Below are 13,684 nucleotides of genomic sequence, written 5' to 3'. Positions count from 1 at the left end.
GACTGGTCACTATGATGTGCACTGACCACCAGGGGGCAGATGCTCAATGCAGGAGCTGTCCCCTGGTGGTCAATGCACAGGGGGAGTGCCACTCAGCCAGAAGCCGGGCTCACTGCTGGGAAGCACAGCAGCAGCGGTAGCGCTAAGGAGCAGCTAGCAGGCAGGCAGTAAGGAGCGAGGGGTCCAGGACTGCAAGAGGGCGCAGGCCGGGCTGAGGGACCCCTCCCCACCAGTGCACAAATTTGGTGCATCGGGCCTCTAGTATTGAAAATAATATACATGGTTAAAAAAATTACTGGACTAACCACCTGTTTTGATGGTATTATAATGGAAACATCTATTTTTGGTTATTTGTGACAAAGGATTATAACCAGAACCAATCTCATTTTCTCTTAAACCCCATTTTCTGACCACCCCTTTCCTGAAATACATTCATGAAAAATTTTGATACTGATACAGTTTATATGTGAGGTCCTCTTTGTCCAAGTTCCTATTTATGTCAGTTATAGCTGTGTTAGATTTCCAATTTATATCAACCTTCATTTCAATGAAGAAGAAATTTATCTCTGCATTGCCACATTTCTGGATTTTCCTATTTCCTTCTGCTTTTTTTAGTAACTCTCCATGGTATCCAAAGACAGGGGCCATGATAGTAATACAGAATGATGTCAACACAAATCCAAAACAACAATTAAAAATCGGGGACCTCGGGTAAGAAACACATTTGTGGGCCAGGGCAGCCTGGGAGGACATTTTACTATCCAAGGTTTCCCGTGTGCAGATGAGGGACCTTGATGAAGGGAGGCTTGTCATGACTGACAAGTTCAGACAAACTCTGCCTGCTGCATCCCTAACCACTTAACAAGTTTACTCACATGCAGCATGGTATAGGATGCTCCAAAGATGTATGTGTTTTAAGGAAAGAGAGAACCAGCAAGATAGAATAATTTGATCAGTGAAGTGAAGTGAGAATTCTAGTTGTTTTATTTGCAATTGTACATATTAAAACAATTATTGGCCCTGGCCAGGTAGCTCAGTTGGTGAGAGCAACATCCTGATATGCCAAGGTGGCTGGTTTGATTCCTGGTCAAGGCACATAAAAGAATCAACCAATGAATGCATAAACAAGTGGAACAGCAAATCGATGTGTTTGTTTTTTTTCTTCTCTCAAATCAATAAGTTAAAAACAAACAAACAAAAAGCAATTACTACTTTGGTCTCCAATATTTGCTAAGTTTTCTAATATTTGCTGTTTTCTAATATGTGCCACCTGAACAATAAACTATGAAACAAGATGTGAGTTGGTTATATTAATAGGCACAATTTATTTTACAATTAACACAAGAAACTATGTAACACGGCGCTGTCTTTAGCCATCACACTCTTAACTATGTTTAAATACTGCACTCTAAAAACTGATGCCGGAACATTTTATAAAGGACAATTATAAATCAGTTTCTGGACAGGAAGGGCCACATGAAAAGCAGGAAGATAAAAGTCAACCTTTCAAGTGGAATATGGCACATGAATTAGTTTTACAATTGTGGAAACTATGTTTAGTCATTATTTAGTAAAAAATACCTTTTACTACATAAGCTGAGATAGCTCTGGCGATGCCTTAGTGCCTCCTGGGAACCTGGTATTTCTGAAGGTACAGACACTGTATGTACATAAGACGCCACTGCAGGAAGTACATACAGTTCAGACTGCTCAGGATAATTCTATAGAAAACTATAATTAGCTGGACTCTGGCAGAGATCTTTAAACACACAGCCTTTCTTTATTCCTTATATCCTACTACATAGAACTTCACTATTGTAAATGCTATTTATATGCATTTTATTCACACAAAAGTTATTTTTTTAACTACCCATCTTTGTTGCTATAACTTTTTCTTTCTCAAAAATCTCCTCTCTCCTACACCTGTCTGACTTCACCCTTTGTTTCCTGGAGCCTCTATTTCTTCTTTAAGGGGACTTTCTCCCCTTTGAGAACAACTGCTGGAAAGCTGAGCTCCAAAAGGAAGTAGAAATGTTTCTCCTGTATTTTGAAAATTATTTTTTTCCCATAGGAATATCTGTCAAATTATAGAACAGAAATCAGGGGGAATTAGGGCATGGTAAACACAGCTTTGCTGGCAAGCATCTATTCTAGGAAATCCTGCCACGGTGCCTTGCGCTGTCACAGGCAATGGGGACAATCCCACGAGTTCTCCTGCCCCTGCAGGGTGAGGGCCGTCCGTGCTGGCACGTGCTCTGGCTTTTACTCCTCAGATGCCAGTGGACCTGCAGTAGCCTCCTGGGAGCACTCCAAGCCAGCATCACACTGCAGAGAGGCCTTCTCCCCTTCCTCAGAACCCTTAGCATCGCTGTCCTCCTGGGGCACTGCCGGTCCCGCCTCTGGCTGCTCTTCGTTAACACCATTCGAATCGACATCGAGTTTGCCATCTGCTAAAAAGAAAAGTCATTTTCCTTTCACTTTCCGTGTATTATTTCATCTTCATTACAACCACATGAGGGACATTATCTCTATTATCATTATTTTACAGGTGGGGAAACTGAGAAGAGAGGGTTCGCTAACTTGCTCAAAGTTCCACAGCTAGAAAAGCAACAAAACTGGCATTTGAACTCAGGACTCTGGCTCCAAAGCCAGGCCTTGAAATCAGGACTGTTGTTTGGGATCTGACAAAGTCTGCTTTGGAATAGAGCTTTGCCATGAATTAACTTGATGTCTGTGGGTTACTGTCTGTACAAAGTTGTTTCCTTACCTACAAAGTCAGGGATAGTAAAACCTATCCCACATTTGTGGCAAATAATGGTGTTTGTAACACTTAGAATCGTGTGTGGCTGTGCTGATGTTTAGCAACTGGGAGTTCCCACATTGGCGACAATCTGTCTCTCACAACTTGTATAGAACATGACCAGTTGTTAGTCGCTGTCCTCGCCACATAGGATCCAGGTTTCATCAGAAAACAGGCAAAAGCATGGCCATCAGAAAGCCTGACTATTTTCTTTACAGTTTACTTATACAAATTAGATTTAATTTTTTACAGATTATGCAATCCCACTAATAGTGTTTCTCAACTAAGTGGTCAAGGGGACATGGTCCCTTGAGGGGTGAAAGGAGTAAGTGTTTAGTATCAAAGTCACTTGGGCAACCTTTTAAAACTACAAGCACTCCGTAAAATGCATGATATATACTCTGGGGTTTGGCACAGGAGTGGGGGCAGTTCTCCCCTATGTTGCTGAAACAATTCACTGTTTCTGTCCAAGGTAAGTCATACATTTTTGAGGGAGGGAGAGGAAAAATACTATGGAACTCACTGTTCTGACACTTAGAGAAATATAACCTGTGCATTATTAGATCTGCAATTCCATTGGAATTCATAAATCTGCTCTAATTTCATCTGCAGTTTTTAAATTAAGAAATTTAAAGGCTTCTAATCTTGAAATACTTGGTTAGCCATTAGGGGAGATTTAATTATTCCCTTATTCAAAGACCTTAAAATGCTTTGTGAGCAGAATGTAAGTAAATACTCATTAAGAGTGCTAGGGCAGTCAGAAAGCAGAATGTGGAATAAAATCAGAATTTCATGTCCTTTGTTTTCCAGTGACACCTAGGCTGACTATATCCTATAAATTATTGCCCAAAAGCAGGGATTCAAAACAGGAACACATTTGAGACCACACAGAAGTTTGATCCTTATACTGGTCACCCAAGCTTCATTAGGCCCTAGAGAAAACTCAGTTCCTGGGGGCCCTGTTCATATCATCCATCACTCCCTCCCCACTAAGCAGCAGTGCCAGGTCGGCTTTTATATACGCACTGTTCTCCTCGTCACTCTTTTCTTTGGCAGCCTCCAATTGCTGTTTCTCATAAATGTCCTTGAGATTCTTACAGATTTTCTTATGTGCAAACCAGTGTGTTTTCTGGCAGGTTTGGTCACAGTATATTACCTGAAAAGCAATTGTAGGTTTATTTGCATTTAAGAGCTATGACTACAGGATTTTTCCATTATGACATTAAACCAAGAACCTCGCTGTGAAAATATTAAGTTTTCTACACTTTGTTTTGAAACCATGATGTGTGCATGTGTATTGATATTTGTAATTTTTAGCTTACACTTTATAATAATGGATATATAACAAATGGTCTATGAAAGACTCTTTAACAAATGATTTATCTGAGAACCTACTATGTGCCTGAATTGGTACAGTGCAATTGTTGTCCAAGAGGAAGCTACAGTCAAAAAAGAGCAGGATGAGGCTGCATGTAGGGAGTCAGAAACTCGGCCTAGTACAGGATGTAACAGCAAGGGGAACACAGAGGAAGCAATGACTCACTCTAGCTGGAGGAGTCAGTAGACAAAGAAATGGGAAAAGCATTCCAAGTGTAGGGGCTATCTTGTACAAAAATGCAGGAAAGGGGAAGTAAATGACATGTTCAAGGACAACAAGAGTTTTGAGTAAATGAAGCTTAGACTTTGGCAAGATAATATGCCAAGCATTTCAGTAGCCCCTTAAACATAAATGGCGTTGTAGGTTGTATTACTGGCCCTAGTTCTGCATCCATACGCTTTCCCATGTGACTGCAAAGCTCTTTTTACTGAAGGAGAGGAAAACAGACTTAAAATTTGGCCATGTGACTTGTTTGGGCCCAAGGAATGAGATAGCATGGCAGTTTCAAGGCTAGACCTCAAGAGCCTCATATGTGTTTCTATTTGCGGACTTATACTTCTGCCATCACCACGAGAACATGCTCGGCCAGGCCTGCTAGTCCAAGGAGGATGAGCTACATGAAACAGAATGTTCCTGGCTGAGCTCAGCCAACCACAAACATGGGAGAAATAATGATTGTTATTTTAAATACGGAATTTTGGAGTGTTTTTATATGCAACAATAGTTAGCCTATATAGATGGTCTCATTTAATTTTCACAACTCTAGCCCATTTCACACATAAGGAAACTGAGACTCAGAGAAGTAAGAAATTAAAGGAGATGAGGCAGGAGAAGTAGGTTACAACAGAATATAATGGGGTACAGAAGAATGTCAACCTTAAAACAACAAGAAATTAACATTATCTACAGGGTAAAGTGAATGTACAGACACATGCATGTGTGTAATATCTGAATGGAAGAAAAACACATCAAGCAGATATTACTGTAAAGAATTATCTTTACAAAGATAATTTTGGCAGAAGTAGGTAGTATAGTCCAGAAAGCTTAAAGATTGGTAACAGTCAAAAGGAAGTCATAGTTTTATAAGGAAGAGCTGATAAAGAGATTATAGTTCAAGTCAATATCAGAATATTTAAGATTGTTCACTTATGAATTGTCTTATTCTAGACTCTCTGCACAGCCTCGGTCCGCTCTGTATGACTTTTCTCTTATTTGCTCATATCCATTCATTTATTCACATCCTTTTCTTCTTTGGGGTGGTCAGCCCAGAAGTCGGGGCAGTCTGGGCATTTGGCAGAAGATAGGGCACAGAACTACACTTATCCTTAGCTCTCTTCCAAATTACTTTTCAGTATTAGATGAAATATTTTATATCTAATGTATTAGAATTTATTAGAAAATTAATATCAATCATTATATTTACAGAATACTAAAAATCAATTATCAACTTGGATGAAATCTAAATCAGATGTCAATGAACTTCAAAAAACTTCATTCTTACCATTTTGCATACTGAGCATCTTTTACTCGCTCCCTTTTCTCCACAGGTGGTACAAAATTCAACATCCACAAAACCCACCTGACCAGTGATGGCTTGAGTAAGTACAGAGAACGCAGTGGGATCAGAACCCTAGAATGGGTATAAAGAAGAGAAAAAACTCTCTAAAATGACCATGGATAGATTACTGAAATGACACTTCATGAACAACGTTATCTAGAAGCAGACACACAAGAGACAAAGTCATTAAGGTTAGCGACTACATCGACTTCATCGTGGCAAAATGATAAATGCCCTTTTGATTATACCATTTTCTATATAAAGTATATGGGAGGTAAGTCATGGCTCCAAATATTCACAGAGAAAAAGTTGGCCCTCTTCTAGAATAAAAGTTTTTTCAATTATGATTATCCAATAAGCCCACAAAGATTTCAGATATAGGACAATGAACTCAGTGGGATTTTCTTAGAACATTGTTTTACACTGTTCTGTATACTCAAGGTAGTCAAATGAAATATTCAAAAGATTTAAGAAGTATTTTAAAGTAGCACTCATTTTGAAATTGTTGTGGTCCTTCAGAAAACAAATAATAATGACTGGGTTCTCTTTTATATTAAAGTGCTAAGAATTCTCTTTTGGAATAAAGAGTGTAAATGGCGAGAAAAAATAGGTGAAATGAAACCTCAGATACTAGATATTTAAGTTAATATATTTTACCAGGAATAAAGGTCTATGGAAGTTATGCTCAAATGATGGTGTGCATCAGAGAACTTGCTTAAAATTCAGATCACTCCGCCATTCCATACCTTCTAAATTACAATCTCTAAAGATATGGTGGTCCATGTACCTGCTTTATTACAGATAATTCTGAAATACTCTAAAAGTTTGAGAATTACTGGTACTTAATGTTATACTAAATACTTATTAGTCCATGTGATTTTTTTGCCTCAAAAGTAGCTGTTAATCTGAACTATTGCTTCAGAAAAAAATTGATGACACAGCTGAGTAACCACATGGAATCTTTCTTGTCATTACTGGATGACAAGAACTCTTGCTTGCTATATAAAATCTAGTCATCTACTTGTTAAATAAGAATCTGTTTAGGTTCCAAAGCTCCACCCATGGAAGACAGTCAGACTAAAAACAAACAGGATACTGTATCCAGAGTACCCTATAAAATCAGAGACCTTGGCTAGCCTTCCAGAAGTTAAGACATACGCTATGAATTGATAAAGCAAATAGCTTTAACAGTATAATCTGTTACAAGGCTGGAGCAACATTTCTCAAGTGTATCCACGCGTCACACTTCCTGCTGAACTTTGTGACAGAGCCAGAACTCCACACTAGGCAGAGGGAATCAAAACCTCTGCAGCAGGGCCCTGGCATGAGCACTGTCAGAGGGGCCAGAGGTGACCCCCATGGGAGCCAGCCAAAGAACCACCATGTTATGAACAAAGGTTAGCATTGCTTCAATGCTTATAAACTTGCAATATCACAAAACCCATCAGGAAGTGAACAGTGGCTATCTGGGACACTCACAACCACAGGCATTCCAGATAAGTAGTTTTCCAGAGAGCAGAATATATAACTTAAAGAACAAAAAAATTTGAAGAGAAAATTTTCTAAAATGCACTAAATCCTACTTTATTAATAAACCTCCTCTCAATGACTCAGATCACTAGGATAAACAATCAGTATACTCCATCAACTCTAACTACGATATTCTATGATACAGGGCTAAGATGAATTGTTGACCCCTACACTGACCTGCTTTGACTTTGTTTTAAAGTACTCTGGATGGCTATTTTTAGTTTTTCTGTTTTCCTCCTTGAAGGCAGAATGTCAACTACCACTTGTTAGTGCTGGAAATACCCCATAGCAGCCATTGCTAGTTGTTTATCTGCTAATCATCTTCCCAACTTCCTTACTAATGGAAGCATAATTTTGTTTGCAGCAGCAGTATTTAGACCAGCCAAAAGTACTTCTTTCCCAGACTCCTGTGCAGCCAAGAGTGGTCATGCAGCACAGGCAGCGGGGTTCTGGGACAGCCGGCTTCCCAGCTATAGGCCCCGTTCCTTTCTTGCCTGCCTGGGATAGGAATGTGAGCTTGGGTAAAGAGCATCAGATGCCTTGCAACCATGAGGCCATAAGCATGAGTATGAAAATCTACACAAAAGAATATTGCATGGGAAAATGTTTGGGTCCCCAATCTATTTATTTTTGAGCCACTGGGCCAGATCTGGTCTGCCTACTTTGGGGCTTCTAAGTAAATAAATAAATAAGTCCTTATTTATTTAATTATGGTTAGCTCGAGTTTTGATATGCACAGCCGAACACATTCATGATTAATAAACCACCCTTATAACTAGCTAACTTTAATCTCCCAAAAGCTTAAGCATTAAATAGTCAAGTATATAAAACAGGATAAAGCATCTCTATGGGAAATCACGGCAAGCTCTCATGCATTAATCAGCGCATGAGGTTCATGAAATCATCTTGTCTGTGCAGGTCTCTCTTATTTCGTGATTCAGAATAGGTGAAGTCTTAATGTAAAAGGAGCACCTGGAACCCATTTCTAGTCCTGATGTTTCTCACTGAAAACGATACAACACCCTACGGATGCAGAGAAGAAGCGACATTGCCACTGGAAGGGAGGAAGCCATGGATGGGACGAGTGTCAGGATCAATTTCTTACCTAATAGACTAAGGCTGATAAAGGATTTGACTGAAATGTATAAAAGCATGACTTGTATAGAAAAGGTGAACAGAAACCTATTCAAAACAGTGAAGGCAGGAAGTGTCCTATGAAATACTGCTTAAATAAATATAGGACAAAAGGGCAATAAGTACTTTAAAGAGCAGATAAAGTTAAAATTTACTTCCCATAGCTGCAAAGTATAAATAGATTTCTTTTTTTAGAATGGAAAATTTATAAAGTCAGAGGCAGTAAGGTAGACTATAAGAAGCTGGAACATACTGTAAGATAGTTTATCAGGACATACAATGAGCCAGGCCTCATCCCTTCACCATTCCATCCAAAACCATCAACCTGGACAATCAATTCCTACTTTCATCTAGTGCAGGACCTTGTCCTAGTTTTTCACAAACTACCGTGAACATCTGTGTTTCTGTATGATGTAGCAGATGTGTATCCACCTTTCCAGGTTCACAGAGGTATTTAAAATGAAGATCACTATAACCACCTAGACTCTGACATAGGGAATTACTATTTATTAAACCACAAGATATAAATGGAAGAAAAGGATCAGAGGAGGGAAATGGATAAACAAACAGGGTTAACCGGAAAACCTATCTCCACATTTGTTCTTGAAATTTTTCTAAAATAACAATTCCTCTTACTAAATATTTAATTAATGCTAAAGAGAACCTGCCTCTCATTGTACAAAATATGCTGATTAGGTCTTCCTGCTGGAGCGAACTTAGTGATAAGAGCCTTACAATTTCAACGGGAGCGATGCTTCGCACCAGCTGCTGGAGGAGTGTGGCTTCACAGTAAGGAAATTTTCTGATACTTTCTCTAATGATCTTTTCTTGATATATCGGAAAGCCATCCGAAGGTCGGCCTTTTAATAAGCTGAAAGATAGTTTTCAAACAGTAATTGGAGTTGGATCACTCAGCATTTCCTCCCAGTTTAACCCATGAACTTTTAATAGCTTCTTCTTGGCTATTTAAGTTTGTCATCGTCTCTTTAAATCATGGTTAGGCTTGATTCAAACTGCTGTTCTGCCTCCCAGTCAGGAGAGGCCTTGTCAGCAATAGGTGCCTGGAGAGGTATTTATGCAAGTGACCCCTGCCATAAAGCACAGGGAACACCGCTATCAGACTCGCTAGTTACTTATTACCATGTCAGTTATTTGTACAAAGAATGAAAACTCTCAGCAAGTCACACCCTTCTGACTGAGTTCACTTTTTCTCGGGAAAACTAGGAGAACTTGATCCCTGGTGGTTAGAGAACAAAGGTAACATACAGCTGTCCCAGGTACAGTAATGGAGACACACGGAGTGCCGTGCGTGACGAATCCAGAGTACCACCTATGCACAGCACACCTGTCCTCACATTTGCACTGGGGCTGCTTTGTAGCTGTCTGACCTTATGCATGCTATTTCACCTCTCCACACCTCAGATTCCTCACTTTAATGGGGGATAACAAAGCACTATAGAGAGCACAGAGCAGAATAATCATTCTACAGTCTAAGTATAAAATTGTCCCTGTTTCTTGCAGACTGAAGGTGATCCCAAAAGTAACAAACTGCTACTAAAATACTTAAACTTTAAATCTATAACGAGACTTCATATAATAAAACATTCTATGTGAGTGTATTTTATACCTGGCATTGTAAAAACAGTACCTTTTGATCAGAGTATCCAATTTATTCTCTCCATCTTTTAAGAAGTTAATACATTTTTGAAAGATGCAGCTGATGTAATGCATTTTCATAGCCAGTACTTCATTCATGTCACTTTGCTTCATACATTTCTCACAAATCAAATCCATCACCTTGTAGCACTTGTTCAGAGCTGCTTCTTCTGCCAGCAGAGGGTTCTCATTTATAAGCATCACGATCTAGAAGAAATTCTAGTGAGACTTTTCTGTATAAAAATTAGTCACTTTTAGTTGATTTCCAAAGATTACCAAGGAAAGTCTTTTTTACAGCTACAGACTTACTACATTAATTCAAATTAGAATGCAAGTGGCCTTGATCAAAGTTACAAAACTAATACAGAAGGACTCTGATGTTTTGGAACCTTTTGAACTCTTTATGTCAAAGTTACGTGAGCTGCCATCTACAGTGTTAGCTGGCTACTCAGAGTCATGGTTTCAGTATCTGTTAAAAGTACTTTTACTAAAGATAAAAATGGTATATTTGCACACCCTTTATATATAGGTGACCACTTCTTTTAGTTAACATCACTGAGGGCTTTAGAATATCATGGCTAAAAGAATTACAACTCTCATTAATTCTTACTAATTTTAAGGAAATGACATTTTTATAGAAATTAGCCTACAAATGAAAGATGTATTATTTTCTGATTAACTACATTTCTCTGTGGAGATTTTCCCTATATCTTCTAGCATCCACAATAATGAAAATAAAGGAAAGCAAAAATAGCTTTAAAAGGAGGAATATTAGAGTAATTAAATCTGATGCTTTATGAGTCCCAAACTTCCCATATATGCCCAAATTAAGCTTAAACTTAGTGTAGTGAGGAGTATTTTTTTTACCGTCTTTGTTATAGGGTAGATAACATGCTGTAGTTCTGCAGAAAACAGCTGTAAAAATCCACTGTCATAACAGTAATGTAAACATGTATGTAACATGGGCACAATTGCATACACTGAGCAGAAAGTCAGTATTTGTTAACCAACATGTTACAGCTAAATACCTATCCCAGATAATGTAAATGTTAGGGAAGAACAGGCAGTAGATTTCATGAATTAGATCTTTTTCTTTAGACATGAAGAAAGATAATTTGTTAACTTAAGTAAAATACAGGCAGACATGAAGAAAGATAATTTGTTAACTTAAGTAAAACATGGGCCTAGCCTCCTACTTGGAAGTTTTATATACGTAGATTAAGTGTTCTTGTAAAATTAAAACTATTTTTACACTACTACATTAATATATAATCTTGTATTTTACTTAAAATATAGCACTCAATAATCAATTATTAGAGTTCATGAAACAAGTATAATCAGAATCCCCATTGGTAAATTTGCTGACAACTTCCCCTACCATAACACATATCAAAATTTAACTGTGGTAGTGAAGACGCATGAATTAGTTATTTATATTTCTGCAGTCAACGACAATCATTTGGAGATGTTTATTCAATACTTTTGTATATAGCATTTATAATGAAAGCATAGGATCTTAAACCAAGATCTTCAAAAAAACCTCAAACAGAATTTTTTTGTTAAGGTATTAGGCTTCATTTATTTCGTAATATACAGCAATATATACAAAAAATGTTACATCACCACAGCTCTACCATGAGCTTACAGAAACATTTACATAGCTGCACACAAAATGATAATACTGGAACTAGTTTGCTCCCTTTAATCTCTGTGATGTTATAAATTAATATATTATAAAGAAAATCCTTATTATTAATTATTATGAAGAAATAAATATATTCTTACAGGTATAAAAACCAGATATAGCTCATCTCCCAGAGAATGGCTACCTTAGAATATGTTTAGATAGCAGCATTTTGAAATTTTTTTTTTTTTCATTTTGAACAATTCTGGGCTTAAAAATCATTTAACAATAAAAAATGGGCTCACTTGTGCATATCTGCCTTCTAACCACTGAGAGGCCCTGTTCAACTCTTGTCATTTTTCCTGTGAACCTGATTTTCTCCTTCCTAACCTCTGTATTCTGGGCAGCAGCACAATTCCCCAAGTCCCTGTTGAAAACAAACATCCTTATTACTGTAGCAGGCACTTAACCTCAATGCTGTGTAGCTGTGTCGGGTGTACTGTAGCAAAAGGATGAATTGTGTATTGAGGATTTCTGTGTGTATTTTCAAATGTCTTTAGCTTTATAGAGTGGCTGTTAATTACATTTTTATAAGACTCCCTTTGAAGACCAATGCCAGTTTGAAAAGGGGTAAAGCAATGAAAATGGGCCACCACAAAAGCAACTGGGTAGCTATTATCCGAAGTGTGGATAAAAGAAAGGTTTTCAAGTGAATAGAGCATTTATCCATATAAAAAGCTAGGTCTGCTCTGAAGGAAGGTACTATAATCATAGAATAGTAGCTCTTATAAAACCAAATGCTCTAAAAAATATAATGAAGGCTATTTCAGTTTATATACTTTTATAATTTATTACCTGTATAAATATGCTCTTAATCTGATTTACTCAAAATAATTGGAGGTGCCATAATTCTTAGGACATTTAATTCTGAGAGACTAGTTTCCATGTAAACATCAAAAATTATTCCACAGATTCCATTATTGTACAACTGAAATTACTGCAGTCTCAAGAGGGTGGAAACAAACATAAAAATGCAGGAACTTCTTCAAATCAATCTAAACCAGAATGTCCAATAATGCTCAGGCTAGAGGGGAGACAACAGGCTCTGTAAAACAACACATTCTCTACATTGAGAAATACTGTATCCCTAGGAAAAACCCCACTTCTCATCCCAGCCTGCCCCCTCCCCGCCAAAAGAAAGAATGCCATGGTGGTGTAGTTGCTGCCACCTGTGTGCTGGGTGGACAAGAACTACTGAATCAGAAGAGGCTAAATATTTGTTAAAGATTAAATTCTAAGGCCCACATACTCTCCAGTAGAAATGCAAACATGTGATTCACAGCTGAATTTCTTTTTTGCCTACATAGGATCACAAGTTTGCCTCTAGTATTTTTTTCAGAATGTTACAGAAAACATTTAAGTTTTGGAAAATAAAAAGAGCATAGACTCTACTTGTCAGTCTTATAGGAAAGATCTGCTAGTTTATCATCTCTACTGATGGCCCAGAAAATTAATTGGGGTGAAGGGCCAAATAACAGGTATATTTTGTTCATTCATTTGTTTCTTGAGCTTCAAAGTCTATAAGTAAAGGGATGCATCACTAAAGTAATAAGATTATATACAATTTGGAACTTATATCTTCAAATGAGTGTGCACCATCAAAAAGGCTTATGAGAATTGTTCACTTATATTAATGGTGTTCCGTTTACTCCACAGATTCCTCTTTTGTAATAGGCTTCTAAGGAAATCTATTTCACTACAGTATAGCAACACCTTGTATTAAGGGAAAACCTCAATTTTTGACCCAACGTACTGTCCTGCTCACCAAACAGCTCTGAATTACTATCAAATCTATACATTATGAATGAAAACTACAACAGACACTGAAATTTGATAAAGGACAGCCTTACTGTAGCACACATGGAGTTTTCTGTAATGACTCGTTAAAGAAATGATACTCATTTGGCTTGATTAAACATTATTTTCTAAACAAACAGAAAGGCT

General features: G+C 37.7%; 1 protein-coding gene across 6 annotated transcripts in view; it reads right to left on the bottom strand.

Annotated features, from left to right (window-relative positions):
• Positions 1 to 961: 961 nt before the first annotated feature.
• Positions 962 to 13,684, bottom strand: part of ANKMY2 (ankyrin repeat and MYND domain containing 2) — a 34,038-nt gene continuing 21,315 nt past the window's right edge. For 5 of the 6 annotated variants that reach the window (XM_028156170.2, XM_054726627.1, XM_054726630.1 and 2 more), the window contains 5 exons: positions 10,049 to 10,263; positions 9,136 to 9,271; positions 5,680 to 5,808; positions 3,827 to 3,956; positions 962 to 2,450 (listed from right to left, as the gene is read on the bottom strand). In XM_028156170.2, the coding sequence (XP_028011971.1) occupies positions 2,263 to 2,450; positions 3,827 to 3,956; positions 5,680 to 5,808; positions 9,136 to 9,271; positions 10,049 to 10,263 (798 nt within the window). In that variant the 3' untranslated portion in view covers positions 962 to 2,262. The remainder of the gene's footprint in view (positions 2,451 to 3,826; positions 3,957 to 5,679; positions 5,809 to 9,135; positions 9,272 to 10,048; positions 10,264 to 13,684) is intronic. The other variant, XM_008148475.3, reaches the window with a different exon arrangement.

Source organism: Eptesicus fuscus, chromosome 14, assembly GCF_027574615.1.
Source record: "Eptesicus fuscus isolate TK198812 chromosome 14, DD_ASM_mEF_20220401, whole genome shotgun sequence".
Classification (NCBI taxonomy): Eukaryota; Metazoa; Chordata; class Mammalia; order Chiroptera; family Vespertilionidae; genus Eptesicus; species Eptesicus fuscus.
Note: the sequence above shows the minus strand (reverse complement) of the source record. Positions and strands in the feature narration are given on the sequence as shown.